Source organism: Adiantum capillus-veneris, chromosome 16 (genome assembly GCF_014529385.1).
Source record: "Adiantum capillus-veneris isolate H3 chromosome 16, ASM1452938v2, whole genome shotgun sequence".
NCBI classification, from domain to species: domain Eukaryota; kingdom Viridiplantae; phylum Streptophyta; class Polypodiopsida; order Polypodiales; family Pteridaceae; genus Adiantum; species Adiantum capillus-veneris.
This window is the reverse complement of record NC_140946.1, coordinates 3,812,808-3,835,420: the sequence shown is the minus strand read 5'-3', so window position 1 is coordinate 3,835,420 and position 22,613 is coordinate 3,812,808. Positions and strand designations below refer to the sequence as shown.

At 43.3% G+C, this 22,613-nt stretch overlaps 1 protein-coding gene across 11 annotated transcripts in view; it reads left to right on the top strand.

Annotated features, from left to right (window-relative positions):
* Positions 1-22,613, top strand: part of LOC147438467 (uncharacterized) — a 126,450-nt gene that overhangs the window by 89,912 nt on the left and 13,925 nt on the right. For 6 of the 11 annotated variants that reach the window (XR_015184494.1, XR_015184495.1, XM_086484563.1 and 3 more), the window contains 2 exons: positions 21,013-21,104; positions 21,211-21,317. Coding sequence is in view for 7 of the 11 variants with exons in the window: in XM_086484563.1 (XP_086340689.1) it covers positions 21,013-21,104; positions 21,211-21,317 (199 nt within the window). In the remaining 4 variants the exon portion in view is untranslated. The remainder of the gene's footprint in view (positions 1-21,012; positions 21,105-21,210; positions 21,318-22,613) is intronic. The other 5 variants (XR_015184496.1, XR_015184497.1, XM_086484568.1 and 2 more) reach the window with 1 other exon arrangement.

Sequence of the window (22,613 nt, the reverse complement as noted above, 5' to 3'; positions counted from 1 at the left end):
TTATGGAAGAGAGTCATGTCCCACCGTATGCAGGGCATTGTGGTATCGATGCTACAGTTAAAGCGGTTGAAACATTCTTCTACTGGCCTACATTGAGAAGAGATGTGGATGCCTTTGTGCGAGAATGCCTAATATGCCAAAAGGTCAAGTTTGACAGGCAAAAGGCACCAGGGTTATTGCAACCACTACCTATTCCAGATAAACCATGGGAAAGTATTGCTATGGATTTTATCTTTGATCTTTCGAGAACGCAGACAGGAAATGATGGTATTTGGACCATTATTTGTAGATTCAGCAAACAGGCTCATTTTATTCCTGTCAAGAAGAAGATAAAACCAAATCAGATGGCACGCTTGTTTATGAGAAATATGTTGAAGTATCATGCCATGCCACAGTCGATTGTTAGCGACCGTGATCCACGCATGACAAGTTTGTTCTGGAGAGGCTTGTTTGAGAATATGGGCACAACGCTCAAATTCTCTTCTTCATTTCATCCTCAAACAGATGGGCAAAGAGGCAAATTCTATTGTCCTAGATCTCCTGAAGTGCTATGTGTCAGAGCATAAAGGAAAGTGGGAGCAGTATTTGCCATTGGTGGAGTATGCATACAATAATACAGTGCATTCATCAACTGGCAAGGCACCTTTTGAGATAGTTGAAGGTCGCAAGAAAGTTCCTCCCATACTTCATACAAAGGACAAGATATTTGAAGCAGATAAGTATGTTCAGGACATGGATGAAATGTACAAAAAGGTCAAAGTGGCCTTAGAAAAGACTCGGGCAAAGCAAAAGAAAGCAGCTGATCGTCACCGTCATGAAGTGGTATTTTCACTTGGTGATTGGGTGCTTCTACGCTTTGAAAAGGGAAGGTTAAAGAAGATGAAGGGCAAGGAAAGACTTTCCAAAGCTCAACATGCGTTACTATGGGCCTTTTCAAGTGTGCGACATAATCAGTGATGTTGCATATAGGCTGAAATTGCCTGACAGTTGGAAGATTCACAATGCGTTTCATGTGAGTCTTCTCAGACCCTATGTGGGTGATGTGCCAGAAGATATGCCAGCTGAAGATCAGCCGGAAGTCGAGGAACTTGACGAGATCTTGGTCCCAGAACAGATTTTGGCACACAAAGAAAGGAAAGTGAAAGGCAAGGCTGCTAGGCGTTACTTGGTAAAGTGGATGGAAGAAGGTGAACTTGCAGAGTCACCAACTGTGTTATCACTTTACATGGAAGCCTTCGATTTGCAACCTACTATGACCCCTTGAGTTTCAAAGCTACATGGATTGTCAGTGTGACAATGGCTTCTGAAACAAATTATGTGCATGGTATTTAAAGTGGGCTCAAATGAAATACCTGTTACATGAATGTTAGAGCTGTATAGATTGTCAGTTTGGCAATTGCTCTTATGGAATGTCCAAAAGTTTGGTTAGTGCTATAGAAGTGAGTATTTCTTGTCAGTTGGTCAAGGATACAGTAATTGCTTCTATTAAAGGGTACATGTGTAACTGCATTCTTAAACTGTCGGTTTAGGTATGCTCGAAAGTGTTACTGGGCCCAACGTGTACTATAAGACAGTGGCAAAATGTGTAGCTACCATTTTGTCATTTGAAAGGTAGTAACTCAAAGCAATGGCAGAGGGCGAAGCTACCACAATGTCATTGGGACAGGGTTCACACGCAGGCAATACATGTGTCGACGAGGTGTTGAATACACCAGGGTTGACAATGAGCATGTATATGTCGTACATGTGTCGACAGGTGTTGAATACATGTACGACATAGATGCAAATGAGGACGTTTGAGATTTCAAGAGGGGGGTAGGTCACCAGCGTGTGACTACTATCTATCCTTTTTGTTGATTTCTTTCTTATTATCTATTTACTTTCACTTTTTGGAAACACTCCTCGGGAAATCTAACTGCCCTGCATTGCATAGCTAGTGTGGAACTGTCCAGAGGGAGTCCAGGCCTGAGGGCAAGAGAGCACTAAGGTTGGACAAAGACTATGGTTAGCCAAAGTGGGGTCATTGACTAGCCAAAGTGGAATCCTTTGCTACAGAGGCTACATTTCAGTTTTGGGTGTGGCTGCAGTGTACAAAGGGGGTCAGATGACCTAGAAAGATACAATGGCAGCATCTCCTAAAATTTAGGGAACTGCTTTTTTGGGACTTGAAAATGTGTTTGCGTCATTACCTCCGGAATGACAAGGAGAACATTTTCTTACTCTGCCGTGAAGTCAACTGGGCAACCGGTTGGGAGATTTTTAGGCAGCAACCCCGAAATTGGAAAATGCTTGTAAATGCGCCAAGTGGCACATTCTGGTGCACTTTCCTCATGCAGAAAAATGGGCGCTGATTTTTAAGCTGGGAGAGGCTCATTTTCAGATTTGTCACAGGTTAAGAGCTATGGAGTGCTTCCTTTCCCTCCTATGTACAGTGCGGTGCCAAGAGTGATGCCCTACACGCTACGCACTGCCCTCTCTCTCTCCCCTATGGCAATATGTTATGCCCCTCTAGTGGGCTTTTCAATTGACCAATGTACAGTTGTGTGGGTTCATGCGCGATTGCCGAGGCAAGAGCCTCTTGCACAGGTATTGGATTAGCTAGCGGCTAATCCCCCGCAGGTACAGGTGAATTCGGAGAGGTTTCACGCCAGAAACCTCGTCCGATTCAAAGGGCAAGTAGCCCTACAGGTGCGGGAGCTCGAGGACTTCCTACGGATGCGATCGGCACGTGAAACGGAGCCCGAAACAGTAAATTACAGCCTGCTGTGTATTTTTGCAGGTTTAGGGTTTTGGCCCTAAACGGTCCTTAATACCCCCTGGAGGTTCGGGGACGCGAGGGGACCACTGTACAGGTGATCTGGCGCATTTTTGGGGCTGAAAACAGAGAACTCAGCATGCTGCAGATTCTCGCCAGGTTTTGCAAAGTGCCCGTATGCGTCGTGAAAGTCAGTCAATGCGAGGGAATACTGACTGTGAAGGGTCCTAGTACATTTATGCTGCCGAAATCGGGCCGGAATAGTTAAAATTCAGCCAAGTTTGTGCGGGGCAGCCACAACGTTTATTCCCTCTTTTGAACAATAAAGAAATACCGAAAGGGGCGCCTAAGTTAGGGGCCAATCTGGTGTCGGTCTACTCATACAGGTGCAATCTAGCAGCCTGTATCCCTCTCCCCTTTGTTGTGTCTTGAAAGTACAGGTAAAGTGGATGACAAATTAAATGGGTGAAAGCAAATAAGGTTTAAGTTTAAAGTCTACCGCCCTTTTTGAAAGTACAGGCTGGTTACATTCTTGCTTTTATCCTCGAGGAAGTCATATTGGTTGGCTTTATATAAAAATGTTTCTTCTTTGCATAAAACATGTGATTGTCGGAGTCCGAAGTGTCCGAGGATGGCTCATGTGTAGAACTGTCAAAAACTGGGTGAACTCTAGCTTCTTTGCCTTTTTCTTGCCCTTTCCGAAGCTTTGTGTTTTGCTTCGCTTGTCCATGTCTCTCTGCGAGTACAGGTTCTGCTTTTGTCTTTTCGGCTTTACTCCATATCTGAGAGGAGAAGCAATGACCCTCAAGTACTTAATCAATCTGTTCACACATATGCCAATGTGCAGTTGACGTTTGTACTCCTTTTCTGGCAAATTTGTCAAAAGTTTTTTTTGCCCAAATCTTCATTGTTTTCTTTAGTTCCCGAACTGGATCTTCAACTTTTCTTTGCCTTCCCATTGAGAGGTGTCATCTTTGTCAGATTCTTCACGAGAACCCATGTGTAATCTGGGATTCTTAATGGCTTTATGCCCTGTAAGACAGAGCGATGAAGACGGGAGCACGCCCCATGCGCGATGTATGAAGGGTGGGAGTGGCTAATAAGCCCGGGGTTCCCAAGAGCTGTGTGCGCTGTAAAAAAAAAAGAAGGATCGGATCCTCCATAGAAGAAGAATCTTTCTGTGCTCTGATACCACTGTAAAAAACTTGGACACTCCAAGTCAAGATTTTACCGTGACACAGCAGAGATTCACTTCAAAACAGTTCACAGTTCACAATTGATTTGACACGGCCCGATGGAGTTCCGTGCCTAGAGATATTGGCCCCAAAGTTTGGCGCCCCTTTCGATATTTCTTTTTGTATTAATCTGCAACTGGAGTGGGAGGGGTCTCACTCTCAGACTCTGCGTCCAAATGCTCTGAGTTGTGAGGGCCCTGCTCACTTATTTATAAGTTACAAGGGATGCCCAAAAGCTGTCAATTTTAAAAGCCTCTTAAAATAAAGCAATGAGTCCAAAAGCTGTCCTAAAAACTCAGCCAGCGCAAAAACAGGTTTCCTTACAGCTTTGCCACGTCATCAACTTCGTCAAAAGCTGCTTTTCCGTACGGATGCCACGTCAACAATTTCTCCACGTTTTCTGCTGGAAAATCTTGATTGCCACGTCAGCATGGTCTTCGCATTTCAGCCTGCTGGCAGCCAGTGTGGGAATAGTTGGGCATGCCACGTCACCGGTTTGTGACATGTGAAGTGTTTTTAAGTGAATCTTTCTCTCGTGTCGCGATAGATTATAGACTTGGGTCTGTGACATGCTGACCTCGTGACCCACTGTGGTGTGGTGTTAAACACCATAACCTTGGTTTTCCCAAGGTTACTAGACAATCCACTATGATGAGGAAATGTGTACAAAGCATCTAAGTGATGGTGCATCCCCTTTGGAGAGTCAGAGATCAACACAATATCATTAGCATATAACAATAGTGGGATCCATGTCACTGCCAATTGTGCTCCTCTATCACCATCTGTAACAAACTTGGACACTCCAAGTCAAGATTCTGCCGCGACACAACAGAGATTCACTTCAAAACAGTTTACAGTTCACAATTGATTCCGACACGGCCCGCCGGCGGAGTTCCGTGCCTAGAGATATTCCCAAAGACTGGCGCCCCTTTCGGTATTTCTTTTTGTATTAATCTGTGTTCAAAGTACAAGAGAGTGGGAGGGTTCTCACTCTCAGACTTTGCGTCCAGATGCTCTGAGTTGTGAGGGCCCTGCCCACTTATTTATAAGTTACAAGGGATGCCCAAAAGCAGAGCCCCAAAAGCAGTCAATTTTAAAAGCCTTTTAAATAAAGCAAATAGCCCCAAAAGCTGCCAAATTCAGCATGCGTAGAACTCATCCTGCTTTTTCGTATGCACTGCCACGTCAGCAACTCAACGCAAAAAACGCTGCAAATCACGGAAGTGCATACAATGTGCCATGTCAGCATGCTTAGCGTGAATTCCCGAAATCTGCCACGTATCACTGTCGCATTTTCACCGGCCTGCCAGCCAGGGTGTGTGTATGGGTGCTCTGCTGCCCCATGTCTTGGCCATGCCACGTCACCAGTTTGTGACATACCCCCCTCTTGAAAGCATTGTAATTGCCCTCGATTACGCCTGCAAAACAGAGAGAGGCCATAAACTATCTTAGCAGACACTGACTATTAGTACCGACGCACTAGGAACAACACATCTAGCACATGTATCAATCGACAGTCACATCACAGGACATCACTTGACATCACATGACATCACGTGACAAATCGCATTTAACAATCATTCCAATCTCAGACCATGATTAATCGGCAACGTATTTAGCAATTGCATCTAGATCCAGTCGGGACCTCTCAGATGCCCGATTGACTAATCCTCATTGCAATCATGTCTATAGAGATTTATCAAACCGAAATGTTGCAGTCATTTCGTCTATCATTTCCTGCACTTAAACAAGTAAAAAACAAATTAGTATCATATTATCGGGGATTTCAAATCTTAAAGTCATTAGAGCAGAATAGTGTCAGCTCACAGTATCCCTGAAACCCAATAGGGACATCAGTGACTCTATTATCAAAAATCGGGGCAATCTGTTGACAAAGGAGCAGAGTGACTCCCCTCTTGTGCAAACTTGCTGCACCAAATTCCGCCCAAGCATAAATCGGGATTCTATTAGAGTAGACTATGCTAAACCGAATGCTTCAAGGTAAAGATTCACGAAGTATCTGCGAAGTCGTCCTCCTTCATCCACTTCGCATCCAATGCGAGATAGTTCTTGAATTTAACCAAGAACCGCCTTATCGCTTTATTTTTTATCTTTCTATCTTTATGTGCCAATATCTGTTTTGGAACGAGTATCTCCTCGTTTTCCTCCACTTTGGGTTGCTCATCTGGCTCCCCATCATCGGGCACATCGCCTTTAAAAGGCTTTAGGAGACTCACATGAAAAGGATTGTGAATCCTCCAAGTATCGGGCAGCTTCAGTCTAAAGGAGACATCATTTATCTTTTCTTTTATCTGGAAAGGTGCATAGTATCTCATGCTAAGGTTTGGAAAAAGCCGCTCCTTTCCCTTTTTCTTTCTCAGGCGTGCCTTCTCAAAACATAAGAGCACCCAATTGTTCTCCTTTAATTTCAAATCGCGACAGTGTCGATCTGCTGCCTTTTTGTGTCTTTCCTGAGATTTCTCTAAAGCCTCCCGGACCTTGGCAAGTCCCTCGTGTACTGGTCGGCTTTAAAATCTTATCTTTCGTGCTTAAGAAGGGTGGAACGGTGGAACCTTCGGAGCACCTTCAATAATCTCAAATGGTGCCTTCCCCGTTGAAGAGTGAATCGTGTTATTGTAGGCAAATTCCACCAAAGGCAAATACTTTTCCCATTGAGTCTTCTGATTCGAGATGTAAGACTTCAATAAATCCAGTACGAGTGAATTTGCAATCTTTTGCAATCTCAGATTGCCCATCTGTCTGCGGGTGGAAAGATGACGAGAATAACAACCGTGTGTCAATATTCTCCCAAATAGCCTTCCAAAACAAACTCGTGAATTGGGGATCTCTGTCAGAGACAATTGTCTTAGGCATGCCATGTAATGTGAATATCTGGGCAATGAATAGTCTCGCTAAGTGATCGGGCTTGACTGTCTTCTTCACTCGAATGAAATGAGCTTGCTTACTAAACCAGTCAATAACAGTCCATATACCATCGCGCCCACTCTGTGTCTTCGGGAGATCAAAAATGAAATCCATTGCAATACTTTCCAAGGGGCGGTTCGGTATGGGTAAAGGCTGTAACAATCCCTGTGCTTTATGCCTGTCAAACTTGACCTTCTTGCATACCAAGCAACTGCGTACAAAATCGTCCACATCCTTCTTGAGTCTCGGCCAAAAGAAGTAACGCTCCACACCTTTCAAGGTGGCATCAATGCCGCGGTGACCCGTAAATGGTGGACAGTGGCGTTCAGTTAGAACCTTTTCCCTTAACGGTTGGTAACACACAACATCGTTTTCTTCATCAAGTAGCCATCCCGAATGGAATATCCCGCGCTACTACCTCCCCATTCTGTATTCGACTGAAAATATCTGCAAAATCTGTATCTGTGGCATACTGATCGACCATATCCTCGAAGCTTCTATGGTGTATCGCGGAAATAGCCAGAACCAGCGGCTTCCGGGACAAAGCATCTGCCACCAAGTTCTTCTGTCCCTGCACATGGACAATCTGGAAGTGAAACTGTGACAAGGTGTTTGCCCATTGCATCTGCTTTTCCGATAGTTGCTTCTGTGACAAGTAGCAGCGTAAACTCTGGTGATCTGTGAAGACCGTAAAATCGGCTCCGAGTAGGTAATGTCGCCACTTAGTAAGATCATGGATAACACTTATATATCTGTGTTGTCAATTCCGGCCTTGAAAACAATCGGCTCTCGTAGGCAATGACATGGCCTTCTTGCATCAAGACCGCACCCAGACCGCACCCAGACTACGACTTCAAGCATCACAATATACTTCGAATGACTTCTGCAAATCTGGCAAAAAAAAAACTGGTTCTGTAGTTAATTTCTCTTTCAATGTCTGAAAGGCAGTCATCTCTGTGGGTCCCCACGAGAAAGGGACTCCTTTCTGTGTCAAGATATGCAAAGGGGAAGCAACCTTTGCAAACTTTCTAATGAACCGCCGGTAGTAAGAACGTAAGCCCAAGAAGCTTCTAACTTCATGGACATTCTTCAAATCAGGCCAACCACGTATAGTCTCTATTTTGGCCGGGTCCTTCTGCACTCCTGCTGCTCGGTCCATCTATTTTGGCCGGGTCCGTCTGCACTCCTGTTGTTGAGACGACGTGTCCCAAAAAGTGTTAAGGTATCAGATCAATGGTATGATCCTCAAGACGAGCTGGTGGCAACTGGCCTGGCAGGCCCTCCGAAAAGCAAACGGCATGAGTGTGGAGAAAATCTTGGCGTTCTTTATCAAGTTTAGACATAATTGTCCTATGTTCATCATTCAACTCTTTCAAAAAGATCGAGTAAACAAACAGACTCGATTTTATTAATTTTGAAACGGCTGAAGCCGATACAATAGGGACAGACTCGCCCTTGAGTTTCACATCAAGTACAATGGTTCGGCCCTTTTCAATAGTCAAAGTCGCTTTCTTCGCCCGATAATCGACCATGGCGTTGACTTAGGGTACCAAGGGACTCCCAGTAGAACATCACAACCTTCCAAGGGCATTATGTAGAAGTCCTCATGCCCCAAATACCCCTGACAATCAACCGAAGTTTGCCTATTACAGGCGTAATGGCCACGTCCCTGCCGGGTGCCGCTATAACTGCTTCTGCTTGTGGTCCCATCAAATTGGGTGTAATCTCGAGCCGCGCCGCCAATTCAGGTGAAATGAAGTTGGCCTTGGCTCCTCCATCAAAGAAAATCAGGGCTTCTTGATCTTTCACTTTGCCCCAAGCTCGGCAAAGTTTTGTACTTTCGTCAATCGTGCTTGGGTCAGTACCCATGGAATCGAGAACCAATCTTGCTTTCATCTTGCCTTTTCGTCCACGTTCCTGAGCTGCTTTTGAACTCTGTGGCCTTTCTTCATCTTGTTCTGTCTATGCCCTTTTAAGGCACTTCGCAGAGATATGCCCATGTTCCTCGCATCCAAAACACTTCCCCTCTTTGATGTAGTTGGCTCTCTCCCGAAGAGTGAGCCGTGGTCGTGCATCCTTATCTTTCTTTTCTTGGGGGCTCTTCTTCTTTCTACTTTCATTACTAGGAGTCTGTTCGGTTCTCTGCGTCATGATCTCGTATGTGGAGTAAGTCTGTCTGCCTGAATGTATGGCAACACGCTGTTTCGCATGACTCATCAGTTCTTGAATAGAATCTGACTTTTGTTCTAAGCAGTGATCTCGGATCTCTGTAGGAAGTCCGTAGCTAAACCTGCTCAATCTGTTCTTAAAACGAGATCTTCTTAAATGAAGAAGCAGGTAGAAAAGAGCTACAAAATCTCTCGCAATATGTGTCCAAAGAATCTCTCTTGGTCATCCGAAGATGATTCCAAGCAATTTGTATATGTCGTTCGTACTCTTGAGTCAGCCAAGAAGAAATAAAAAGCCTTTTAAATTTCAGCCATATAACTGGCTCTTTCTTGTTCAATAGAAGAGTGGACCACCATGTTCGAGCATTTCCCTTGAAGTAAGAGGTAGCCCTCAGAATCTTGGAGTGCTCTGAGTAATGCTCTCTAGAGAAAGCTACATCAAACTGTTGTATGAAGGCCAAAGCCCTCGAAGCATCTCGGAATCCAAAAAAAGTGTCAAACTTAATTGACTGTCCACCTTCTTTAAATTCTCGAACTTTCTTGCTTTTATCTTCGAGAAAGTCGTAATGGTTGGCTTTATAAAAATGCTTCTTCTTTGCATAAAACCTGTGATCGTCGGAGTCCAAACTATTTGAAGACGAGTCCTCTGTAGAACTGTCAGAAACTCGGCGAAACTTAGGCTTCTTTGCCTTTTTCTTGCCCTCCCGAAGCTTTGCTTTTTGCTTCGCTTTTCCCCTTTCCTATCTTCTTCGCTCGATTTTGAAGAGCTATAAGAACTATCAGAAGAAGAAGAAGGAGTGGAGCGTCCACTTAGAACAAAGGTAATGGATGAAGCACATGCTTCTCCTTACGCAGGCAACAGAGGCATAATGTCTACGACACAGGCCCTAGAAAGATATTTTTATTGGCCAACATTATGAACTGACATAGATCAATATATCAGAGAGTGTGTACCATGCCAAAAAGCTAAGTATGATCGCCATAAGACTCCTGGCTTGCTTCAGCCCCTTCCGACACCAGAGGTACCTTGGCAAAGTATCGCCATGGATTTTATAATGGATTTACCGCGCACTCCGAATGGAAATGATGCAATTTGGGCTATTATAGACAGATTCAGTAAGCAAGCTAGAAAAACCATTAGAGTTGATCACATGGCTAAGATATTTCTGGCCCATATTTTTAAGCATCATGATATGCCTAAAACGATTATCAGTGATTGCGACCCACGAATGACCAGTAATTTCTTGCGAGCACTTTTTAGGAACTTAGGAACTAAGCTGAATTTCTCTTTGGCTTATCATTCTCAGACAGATGGACAAAACAAGATCGCTAACTCCACAATCCTAGACATTTTGAAGTGCTATGTCTCAGATAACCAAAGAGAATGGGAGAAGTATCTCCCTCTTGCAAAATTTGCCTATAATAACACCATACATTTCTCTACAGGAAAAGCTCCTTTTGAGGTTATTTATGGCAAACCACATCTTCCTCCAATCCTTTTCATTAAGGAAAAGATATTTGTAGTTGATGTATTTGTTCGAGATCTGGATACCGCTTACACGCAAGTGAAACGCGCTATCCTTAGATCTCAAGAAAAACATAAGAAAGCAGTAGATAAACATCGTCGTGATCTCAAGCTAAGTGAAGGATAATTTGTTCTTCTTAAGTTTGATAAAGCGCGACTGGCCAATTAGAAAGGGAAGCTTACAAAACTTTCCAACATATATTATGGCCCATTTAAGATTGCAAAACAGATAAACGACGTAGCATTTAGATTAGATCTTCCAGAGAATTTCAAAATCCATGATGCTTTTCACATGAGCCTTTTACGACCTTTCGTAGGCAAACTTCCTACAGAACCAATTACAGAAGATGCTGCCGAGGTAGATGAAATTGAAGAAACACTTCTTCAAGAACAAATTATTCATCGTCAGGGACGCTATTTCAAGTCTGGAAGCACTCATCGTAAGTACTTAGTAAATTTTATGAATTAGTCTCCTCTAGATGCTTAGTGGATGACGGAATCAAACCTGCAAGATTTTCCATACATCCTACATAAGTATCATAAAGCCTTACAGTTGAGGACAACTGTTTAGAAGCCAGAGGGTTGTAATGTTTTTAGATACGGCTACAGTTAAATAAAAATGATTTTTTGTGCACACAGAATAAATATGTGAATTTATTGGTACCAATTAATTATTTAAAAATAGTACGGGTAAGTTTTTTCCAATGTAATTTGGGAATTTATCCGTGTCCGGATAGTATGATAAGTAGAGTAGCAGTCGGACACAGTGTAGAATAGATAAGAACAAGCGCATGAATAAGATGGTGTCCCTAGTAGGATCATAAAATTTATAATTAAATATTTTTACTGTGCCAGTGGTGGTCGGCCGGACAATGTAACTTTGTCCCGGCAAGAGCTGACAGAATTGAGTCTCAAGAGATATGAAATCGGCTAGGTTGATAATGCCCAAGAATGGCCAAAAAAGTGGGAATTTATGCCCGTTTTTAAGTGCAAAGGTTAAAAAACCAAATTCAATGGCCGGTCAGTTTGAATGCGGCCAAATTAATAAATCTTAAAAAAACTCAGCTCCAGCGTAAAAAACAACTGTAGAATTTACGAACTCTCTCTCCCTCCCTCATGCAGCGCCAGGTGTCCAGAATACTAGCTCAAGCATAAAATAAAGCCAGCGCTTCCTCTTGGCGTGTGTTCTGCAGAACAGGTACAGAGAACCTCCTCCCTCTCAGCATCCAATTTAGCCCATTCTCTCTCGTAGCAGCAAACTCGTGCGCAGAGCTTTGGTGAGAGCTGTGTGAGGTTCCCACAGCTTCCGGCTAAGGCCGTAGATGATCCACGAGGCTTGACTGCGTCTCCGCGGGGAAAGGCGGCACTTAGATAAGCAAGAATACCGGCTGTCCACTCGGTTTTCTGCGTTGAAGCAAGCTCCAGAGGCATTTTCCGCCCAGAAAATCACAGTGCAAGACAGATTAGTCATTCGTGGCTACAAGTACGACAAATTTCAGCAATTTAGCTTATGAATCCATGCATTCTAATGCATCAGAACATATTCAGGATATGAACGGTGAATTTCGATTCAGGTTCACATGCTTGTAAAAGTCTAAGAATTAATAAGGAATCTCCTTCAAGGGGGGGGGACTAACCCATCTTCTGGTCCCTAGTGTTGTGTGCGTCTTCTGCGTCACTATTTCTTTATCTTTATCTGGTATTCTCATGTGAAAAAGCTTGATTAATTTGAGAAGTATTAACTGCACACTTCCGTTTCTGTGACAGCCAATCCCTGATAGGCCATGGGAAAGCATAGCGATGGACTTTATCTTTGATCTTCCAAGAACGTAAACAGGCAATGATGAGATTTGGACTATCATTTGCAGATTCAGTAAGTAGGGCCATTTCATTCCTGTTAGGAAGAAGATAAAGCCAAAATACATGGTCAAGATATTGATGAGCAATATCTTTAAGTATCATGGGATGCCTCAGATCATTTATTTGTTTTTGAATCTAGAAAGGGCCATAATAGCTCATGCTAAGCTTTGGACAAAGCCGCCTTCTCAAAACATAAGAGCACCCAATCTTCCTTCAACTTCAAGTCGCGTCTATGTCTATTTGCTGCCTTCTTGTGCTGTGCTTGAGACTTTTCTAGAGCCTCACGAACCTTGGCAAAAGCAGTGTCCAAATTCCTCGTGTACTGATCGGCTTCAAAAATCTTGTCCTTGGTGCTTAGAAATGGAGGGACCTTCTTAGCACCTTCGATTACTTCAAATGGCACCTGCCCTGTCGAAGAGTGAACCGTGTTATTGTAGGCAAATTCCACCAAAAGCAAATATTTTTCCCATTGAATTGATGGACAGTTAGAAGAGGTCGACTGTCCTAGATCTGCTCAAATGTTACGTGTCAGAGCACAAGGCAACTTGGGAACACCATCTCCTATTGGTTGAATATGCTTACAATAACACTGCGCATACGTCAACAGGCAAGGCACCATTTGAGATAGTAAGAGGGAAGAAAGTCCCACCCATTTTGCAAACCAAGGACAATATTTGAGGCAGACAAATAGGTGCAAGATATAGATGAAACATATAGAAAGATAAAGATTGCTTTTGAGAAGACTCGGGCTAAGCAAAAGAAAATTACTAATGGTCATCATCGTGAACTTGTATTTTCGTCTGGTGATTGGGTGCTTTTGCGCTTTGAAAAGGCGAGATTAAGGAAAAGGAAAGGCAACGAACGTTTGTTTCCTAAGCTCAACATGCGATATTATGGTTCTTTTTCAGATTTCAAAAAAGATCAGCGATGTAGCTTACAGGGTGAAGCTGCCAGAAGGCTGCAAAATACATAATGCTTTTCATGTTAGCCTTTTAAGGCCCTTTGTTGGTGATGTGCCAAAGAAAATGCTTGATGAGGAACAACTCGAAGTGGAAGAATTGGATGAGATTCTTGTTCGTGAACATATATTGGCACATAAGGAAAGGAAGGTTATAGGAAAGGTTGCAAGACGCTATTTGGTGAAGTTCAAGAACTATCCATCTTTGGATGCTAAATGGATGGAAGAGTCTGAATTGGTTGATTCACCTCAGCTATTGCAACTATATCTTGAAGCCTTTCAGATGGAACCCACAGTGACTTAATGTAGCTCTTTGGAGCCAAGTGAGAGTATGGTTCATGATGCTCAAAGGAGTAGTTTGGCAATTGTATCTACTCTTTCTATACAGAATTTGGCTAGAGAAGTTTGTGCTTTAGAGTACACCTGAAGACTTCTATGCTTGATATATGTGTGGTAGCCAGGTTGGTGGGATTGTCTAATCGTCCAACGCTACATTTCCGGAAGCATGTATATCCTTGATTCCCATCATGGAATATATGTGATATTAGGAGATATCAACATGTATTATTGGCATGCACGAGGTCACTTGCAGTATTTCAAGGGTGGGATGTGTCTCTTGGAGGTGTATTTTTTATGTTGCCTTCTTTAAATATGTACTACATATTTTTATATTTTATTTTTACTTGTTTTCCACGAAACCCTTGAAAAGCTGCAAGTGGACATTGCATGGCCAGTGTGGAACGGCTGCGGCCGAACGGGTTTCTCACGTCGCGAATCTAGGTCGTTCAGTCTGGGACTGGTCGGGCCAGTTAGGTGCCAAATGGAATTTGGGCCACTTGGCAAGTCACTTACAACTTTATAAGTTGGTGGGAACTAGGAATTTAAACTAAAGGGGAAAACTGGACACATGGCAGTAGGAGGTGAACCTGTAGGTATCGGACACCTCAGCAAGCGGGGGCGCCCAAATGAGAGTGGAGACTTTGGCTTCATTCTGAACTGTGTGACATGAAACGTTTTGAGGTTTCATGCGTTTCTGAAACATTGCGTTTCGGAGCTCAAAGAAAGCGGAACATAGGTTTCATTTAACATGTATGTACCTATAATTATACATTGAATATATATACAAATCACCTGTCAAGACATGTGAAATACCAAAATCTAGATGTGAGACTTGAGTTCCGAGTAATTAAGGTAAGGCTTAAAAAGTCCCCAAACGGGTGGTTTGAGGTCAACTGATCAAAAGGGGACCAAAAAAAAAAATCAACTCGTTTTGCCAAAACGTTTCGTCCTTTTTGTCGTTTCGGGGTTTCAAAGGGCCGAAAAGTGTTTTTATGTCACTATGATTTTGAATTACAAAGTGTGTGTGAGTAATGGGTGCAAGTTCACAACTTTAATGGAAAGCTTGCCTTCTCCTCTGTCTCATGTAGCGCAATGATTTGCTCTCGCGCATCTCTCTCCCCTTTGCACAAATGGTAATGCCCCGCTAGTTGGGCTACTCAGATGATCATGTACAATTAGGAGGGTTTTATTTGCGTTTGCCAAGGCAAGAGCCTTCTGAACAGGTACCGGATTAGCTAATTGCAAATCCCCCACAGGTACACACGGTTCCATAGCAAAAAATTGCGAATTTGGAGTGTTTTCTTGCGTGAAAACTCGTCCAAATCACAGGGAGAGTGTCCCATTGCATGCAGGAGCCCTTGGGACACGCGTAGAACCTGGCTGTGGCAAGACAGGGATTTACAACACATTGAAATTCTGTCATTGTGCTAGCCCCATGCCTATGTGGGAAACAAGTAAAAGCGGCTGTTGCTAGAAATCTGTGTAGTCTATTAAGTATGGCCAGCCCATGTGTAGTATCCATATCTGTCACGCATCTCCCATACTCCATAACCTCCACATCTTGTGAGCATCTGTCTAGTCCCATATCCCATAGGGTCCAACTCTCTCAGCAACCGTCTGATGGTTTCCTGTTCGGGCAGTGAAGTCCTCAAAAGCATGATATCTCTATCCCTAGAGAACTCCCATATGTTATCATCAAGCACTGAAAAAGGAGACTGTCCATTGGGTGCCGCGTAAGTTGATGTACTAGCCTACTACTAGGGCAAAGAAGCATATGGCAATGCATAGGAATCTGCTTGTCTCGGACCTCAATCTCACCCACATATATCTGGCTTGCTCATCCCTCTGAATGATGTGCAAGAGCGGCTGTAACTCCTCTGTAAAAAGAACTGCTACACCGCTTGATCCTCTACTCCTGTGCTCAGATCTCGTCTCCACTCAATGAGCTGTCTCCCATCTGTATCCAATCACCTATGGCTTCAACTGGACCCAGGGCCTGATGGGTCTCTGAGTAGAAGACATTATCTCTATCTCTGAAGCTGTCATCGAAGGCACCCCACCTCTAGTCTGATAGATCCATTGCACTTCCACACTGCCATCTTGAGTTTGGTCCCATAGGTCTCGCACCGTTATGTAGGCAGACTTTCTACAATGACCACCCTATAGAAGGCTGTCTTCTCCTTTTCTCTTGCGGCCCTAAGCTCTAGCCCGACTTCCTCCATGTGGGCAAGTTGTATAAGGGTTAGGTCGTCGGCGAGAAAGACGCCAGTCTTCTTGAATGTAGGCCTCTTTTTCAAGAAGTTCTTTGCCTCAATACAGGGGAAGCGTAAAATGAGAGCCCTCTCTTTCGACGTTTCTCCCGTGCCTCCACTTTTCTTGCCAACTCTCCATGCTCTTGCATGTGTCGCTTTATCTATCCCCATTAGTACCATCAGCTCCTGTCACAAAAAAATACTCAAGAGAATTAGAGAGGGAGAGAGAAAGCTTGACACTTCGTTGGGGACCAGAAGATAGGCTGGTCCCCCCTCCCCCCCATAAAGAGGTTATCTTTATTACTAAGGGAGAATCTTTACAAGCACACTAACGTGGCAATAGCCCGTCCTCTGTTCTTTCTTTTCTGCTTCTGACTGAGAGAGTGCGAAAGCTACTCTCTGAATACTGAGAGGATTTTCCCTCTGCTATGAGATTTTGGGAAGCTCTCGAAAACGAGAGTCTATCTTCCACAAAACTCAACGGAAGCTCTTGAAAACGAGTCTACCTTGTGCTAACTGTGTCTCTTTATGCATAATCAATCCTGCAATTAAAACAAGGGAGAAACACGCAAAATGCACGCACAGATGCTTGCTGTAATTTTCTGCACAGAACCTGAAAATGTTACCTAAGCATGTTCCAATGCCGAAATAGAGACCTTTTTCGCGATGGAATTGCACCAAACTTTGTGTATGCGTAGTGTAGGTAGAGAAGAACTAGATTCTATGTGTACTTTGCTGACCCTAAAAGAGATGATTAGGGACTGAAAACAGAGAATTTACAGCCACCACACTCTCGAAGAGAGTGCCTGCTGAGCACGAGGCCACCACATATGTCGCAAGGGGCTGCTCTCAAGCTTCCATGGAGGGCTCCAATGCGTAGAGCATACTCACGATGGGGGGGTAGGAGCACTGCCAACACTAGAAATGGGGGAGGAGGTGCTCTTATCAAGTCAGCCAGAGAAGGGAGCACTAGGAAGAGAGAGAGTGTGAGAGTGAGAGTTAGAGAGCTAGTTTGCATTGGTAAGTGTGCAAAGTGGCACACTTAATAACTTAAAAACCTTTCAACTTTCACATTTAAAAGTTCATAAGCTATTTATGAAATGTGCAAATTGAACCACGACTGCACACATGGATGCAATCAATGAAATGTTAGCTGCTCCCCAGCACAATGCCGTATCGGAACCGCTCTAGCATTACTTGTTCGCACTTGTCCGGCCATTTGGTCTAGCATAAACAATATAAAAATATTTTAACTAACTTATCCTAAGGACGTAAAAATAATTCAGGCCTTAGGGTTAGTGTTCTAAGGACCCCATCTCATTCCTGTGCTCGCACTGACGCACGTAATATTCAGAGCCTGAAATCTGAGTCTACTATCTACCCCTTCATTGAAGACCCGATTTCCCAATCACTAGGGCTTCATGGTATTTTATCCTAGGGTCTCCCTGAGGTGCTCTGGCCCAAATTTGGGCGCACCTGAGGCCCCAGAACTGCCAACTAATTATATAATTATTTCCTCGTAAATAAATTAATTGTTTACAAAGGCTGACATTGTTACACCTTCACTTCTTGGTCAACTTGGTCTTGGTCTTTGAGGCCTGTGACTCTCACATGTAAAGCCCTTGTACGTCTTCGTTGTTCCTTTTCAAGTGTCATGTTGATGATGGTGGGAGTGGGGGTTGATACCTCCTTGCCTTTGCCCTTCTTTGCGACGGCTATCCACTTCTCCGCCTCATCCACTTTCTTTTGGGTTTTGGCGATCACCTCTACCCATGAAGACATTTTAGCCTCTTGCTGCTTCATGGCTTGCATTTGTTCTTTGATTACCTTTAGTTCTTCTATCACTGAGGATTGGAGTTCTTCTTCAAGTCTGGCATTTGCTCTTGCTTCGGCTAGCTCTTTCCTAAAGGTAGGAATCTGATCCTTAAGCTCTTCAATCTGAGTCCGAAGCTACGTTTTCTTCTCAGCCCGTACCTCGTCTTTGCTGATTTTCCATTCAAGAAAGATCGCCTTCTCCTTCTTCCGTTCTTTCATCGCCGCCTTGTACTCTTTCATCTCCTTCTCTATGTTTGCTAACCGCTTGTTGTTGACCATAAATGTTGCTTTCATCGCTGTCGGGGACGCCGTGGAGGTTGCTAGTTGCAGCCGCTTTAAGACAACAGGTAGCCCATTATGGGGCAGTAGCCCATGCTATGACGGGCCCATGTGCAGTCGGAGGAGGGGGACTGTTCAGCTCGGAAAGGGGGGGGGGGGGGTTGGTGTGGATTAGCACGAAACAACAAAGAGAGAGAGAGAGAGAGAGAGAGAGAGAGAGAGAGAGAGAGAGAGAGAGAGAGAAATGAAAATGAAATGAAATGTTATATTAACGTCTTCAAAAGGCCAAAATGACCTATGAGACCAAAAAGTTACGATGCGGTGAATTTGATACAATGTCTGAGTACGAAAAATAAAAGGGTACCGAAAAAGGGGTACTATAGAATCCTAAAGTGCTAGATAGATGTGAACGAAGCAGCTAGCTGGAACTGTGTAGGATATGAGTAGTGATTGAGGGCTAATACAACACGATGTGCATTGTGGGTGTGTGTGTGGGGATATAATGGGTAAAAGCTGATACAAAGGCTGGTACAAGATGAGCAAGGTGTACGATCCTCAAAAGAGCTACATCACATGAGATCCATCATCGGTCCCTGGCGGATCTCATCAATCTCCTCCATGGTCAGTAGTCTGAAGCTGGTGTGAAGATGTGCGTATCTGGCCGATAGCACATCATATCCCATGAGATAAGTGGGTGTCCATGTATCTAGGCCTCGTCACAAAACCATCCTCAATAAGCTAGAGAAGATGCTCTCTATAGAAAGCCATCTTCGTGCCTAGATCGTGTGCTGGCCGTATCCAAGTCCTTCTGGTATCTAGCTGAGAGAGAGAGAGAGAGAGAGAGAGAGAGAGAGAGAGAGAGAGAGAGAGAGAGAGAGAGAGAATTTGACACCAGTTGAGGGCCGAACTTTTTGGAGCCGACCCCCTCCCCCCCCCCCCTCTCTCTTCCTTGAAAGGACTTTGTATTAATATAATTCTTTTTCTTCAGAAGAGCTTTTGATCAATACAATTGGCTATTCGTACTTTTAATTGCACAAATTGAAGAGATGAAAGCTTTGAAATTAGGTAGAGATTGTAATTAGACTTTTCACTTAAAATACCTCGTTGAACCCAATCCTAGGGCCCTAAACACCTCCCGGGTGACAGATTCTTTGGGGATTAAGCAAAAATCAGGTTGGAAAGAAGACATGTAAGCATTAAGAAGTAATAGTGTGTATAGTTTATTATGCATAAGCTTGAACACCCATAGCTATGGAGATTTGTGTGGGAGAGAAAGAGAAGATGATGAGCCTTGAGAAGAGTATGAAGACCTTCCTTTTGGCTGAGGATTGCATGGAGCTTCAAGAGCAAGGAAGATAGAAGTACTCTTGCTCTCTCCATTGTAGTCTTGCTCAAAAATGAAAAAATCTCACTTTTGTGGTCCTCAAATAAAAAAACTTTGAACATGAAAGTTGTTCATCTCGCCGTTTGTGATAAGTCTTGTGGGCCGTTGTTTTAGAAACGTCTTCTTTTTCGAGTTATTCCAAAAACACTCACACTAGGTCCTTTAAAAGCAGTTTTTTATTTTTTGAACTACTCGTACCTTCTCTTTTGCATAGGAGGCCTCTGGACCACATCCCTCATCTCCACATAGCTTTAGGTTGGGATGTGTCGATAATAACACCTTGGCTCCCATTCGCACCTTTTGGAGGCTTTCGAGATCCTTTTTAGACTTTTCCGAACTCGCAAATATCCGGTTTTTCGTCCCATAAAATCCCGGTTGAATTCTTATGGAATTCCGTTGGCACTTTTGAAAAATGCATTCAAATTTTGGAACTCTCTAGTATAGGAATACATTCGTCTGCCCATTGTACATAACTGGCCCTTCTACTATTTTTATTTCTCTCACTAGAATGGCCAATTTTAGAGGGAAAAGTTTCATTTAAGTAAACAAAAAATGAAATTGGGTGACAGTAAGATGTAGAAGTTACAGCATGTCCACATACACATAGGGTCAGATGTGCCCCCCCCCCCTGCCATTAACACACAGAGACACATTTCTTTTTGGGTAAAACTAATTTTTCTTTGATCGGATATGCAAGACGGGTGAAACCACGCCAAAAATACTAGAATCAATCATAGAAAACCTGAAATTACTGAATTGAGATGTCTCCCCCAAATGGAAATTATCACGAAGATTGAAGGAGCTGAGTATGAAAGTATGGGTAGGATTAAAGTGAAGAATTTTTGCCACATCGAAAAGCTTACTGAAGGTGATTACGTGTATGAAAAATAGCCCCAAGGGCCCAGAATCTAAGCCAGGCAAGAAAGTACTCAATTGATAATGGTGGATTTAGTTCACAAAAAATCTAGAAGAATCTTCCAAAACAGCAGCAAGGGAAACGATATTGCAGCCTTTGTGTCATTAACCTCATGAAAAATTGTGAGCATGAGAACGATGCCATGACATATGAGGCAGTGTCTCAGGACAGTGGCTGAAACAACAACAGCGGGAACAACAACATAAAAAAGAAGCAAGGCGCTGGTGTGGTAGAAGAACCCCAATAGGAAGCGTACCTGTGAGAGTACTAAAAGAAAAACATAGAGAGATTATATGCTTTCCTTGGATAGGCCAAAGCTTTATTGCCCATGCACACACACGCACACACATACTCACACGAATATGCACGCTTGCATGCGTGTACCCACACAAGTCGCCCCCTCGGGTGGATGGCTACAATGAAAAAATGCCTATCACGTGCATTCAACATTCGGAATTATTTTATTCTATATTTTCTCACATTTTCAAATACAGAAGGGTGTTTTTAAACGAGGTCGCATGTTTTATTCCTACTCATATTTTCACTCACTTAACACTAATGGTTGAGCTATTAGCTTAAGGTTTGAAGTGTTGTTTTATAGGATGCCAACATATGCTGCAGTGATACTCAGTGCAGGAGCCTTTGCTCTTGCACATTTGACCCCAGGGCAAGCACCACAGCTATTTGCATTGGGTAATTCAAATTTTTTTAATAAAGCAAGCTAGTTATTAACAGCCTTATTTTTATTTGTATGCATGTGCACTGTGATTGATAAACATGTGGTTTCTTTATGAGCTAGGTGTGGTCTTGGGATTTTCTTATTCAAAGTCAGGAAATCTTTTAACTCCTATTGTGATACATGGACTCTGGAATTCAGGAGTACTTCTTTTATTAACTGTGCTGCGAGTAAGTATTCTGAGATAGAAGTTTATCTGTGTGCAAATTAAGGTGGCTTATACAGTTGTACTATTTTGAGTATTTTTCTGGGTTGCTAACTTGAAGGGTATTTGCCGCCATTCATTTTTTTCTGAAATTGTTGTATATGCTCCTGATGTTATCTTCTTATTAGGGATTGTTTTAGTATAATGTATACTTTCAGCGGTATGTAAGCATGCACATTCCATTAGCAAGGACTCTTACCTATTAATGCATAAAGGAATTCTATTTTTGACTTGGTCCATGCACTTCACACTATCGCGACAAGTTTGAGTGACTGCTACTTTTGGTGAGAGGAAGCCTAGGGTGTTCCAAAAGGTTTCATGAGAAGGGTTGTGAAACTTTCTTAGGTTCAACTGTTGCTCTGAGGAAATTTTTTATAGTGATGCCTTTAGAAGGAAGCCTTCTAGAGCTCACGTATAGATTAGCATTCCTTCTTGCTTACAGGTTTTGAACTGACAAGTTCGGGAGACTGTGGCTTTGGATGGACGATGTGGAGGATGTGTTTTATAAGGAATGAAGTATCCTAAAACAGGGTAGTTCTTTATAGTACATGGCTGTTAGTTGCTCGGGGAGCCGTAGTAGCGATACTGTTCGTGAAGCCAACATGCTTGCTGCAAGCAACTCTTGCCGTTGTGTGATGCTCTTCAAGGTATGTGGAGCCGGTTGAGGCGGTTTTCCTCCAAATGCCTTTCAGTTGCCCAAACCTTGGGCATCTGTGCTCTGCTGACATGAAAGCCAGGTGTGCCATTCAATCTCCTTAGTTGTGGTAAGGTGGTTACTGATATAGCGGCTGCAGTTAGTGGCTGAGATGCTACTGCTGAGAACTCGCTCATATTGGAGCTCTTGCCATCCTGAAGGCTCTGATGGATGCCAGATTTGACCTTGGGGCTGCTCCGTTAACTAGAGCTCGCTTGAGTAATGTGCCTTCTTGATGCCCTTGTGGCAGCTGGCTAGTGCTGATAATATAGGCAGATGGGTGAGGAAAGGACGCTAGTAGACGTTCCCTCATAGAGCTCTGAGCTTTGATGGGCCTACGCCTTTTTTGTTTCTTTGTCAACTAATAGAATGTTCTTCGTGGAGCTTTTTTGCAATATTGCCAAAATAGGTGGCCTCAACGGATAGATTTAGGTGAGCTAAAGGACGTAAAATTTTAGAAATCAATTGGGCAATAGTGTAGCATGAAGGCTTTTCACAAATTTCTGACTAAGCAGCTCGAGCAACTTGAGGTGTTATAGGGCACCTCTTGGGAGAGGAACTTGCTGA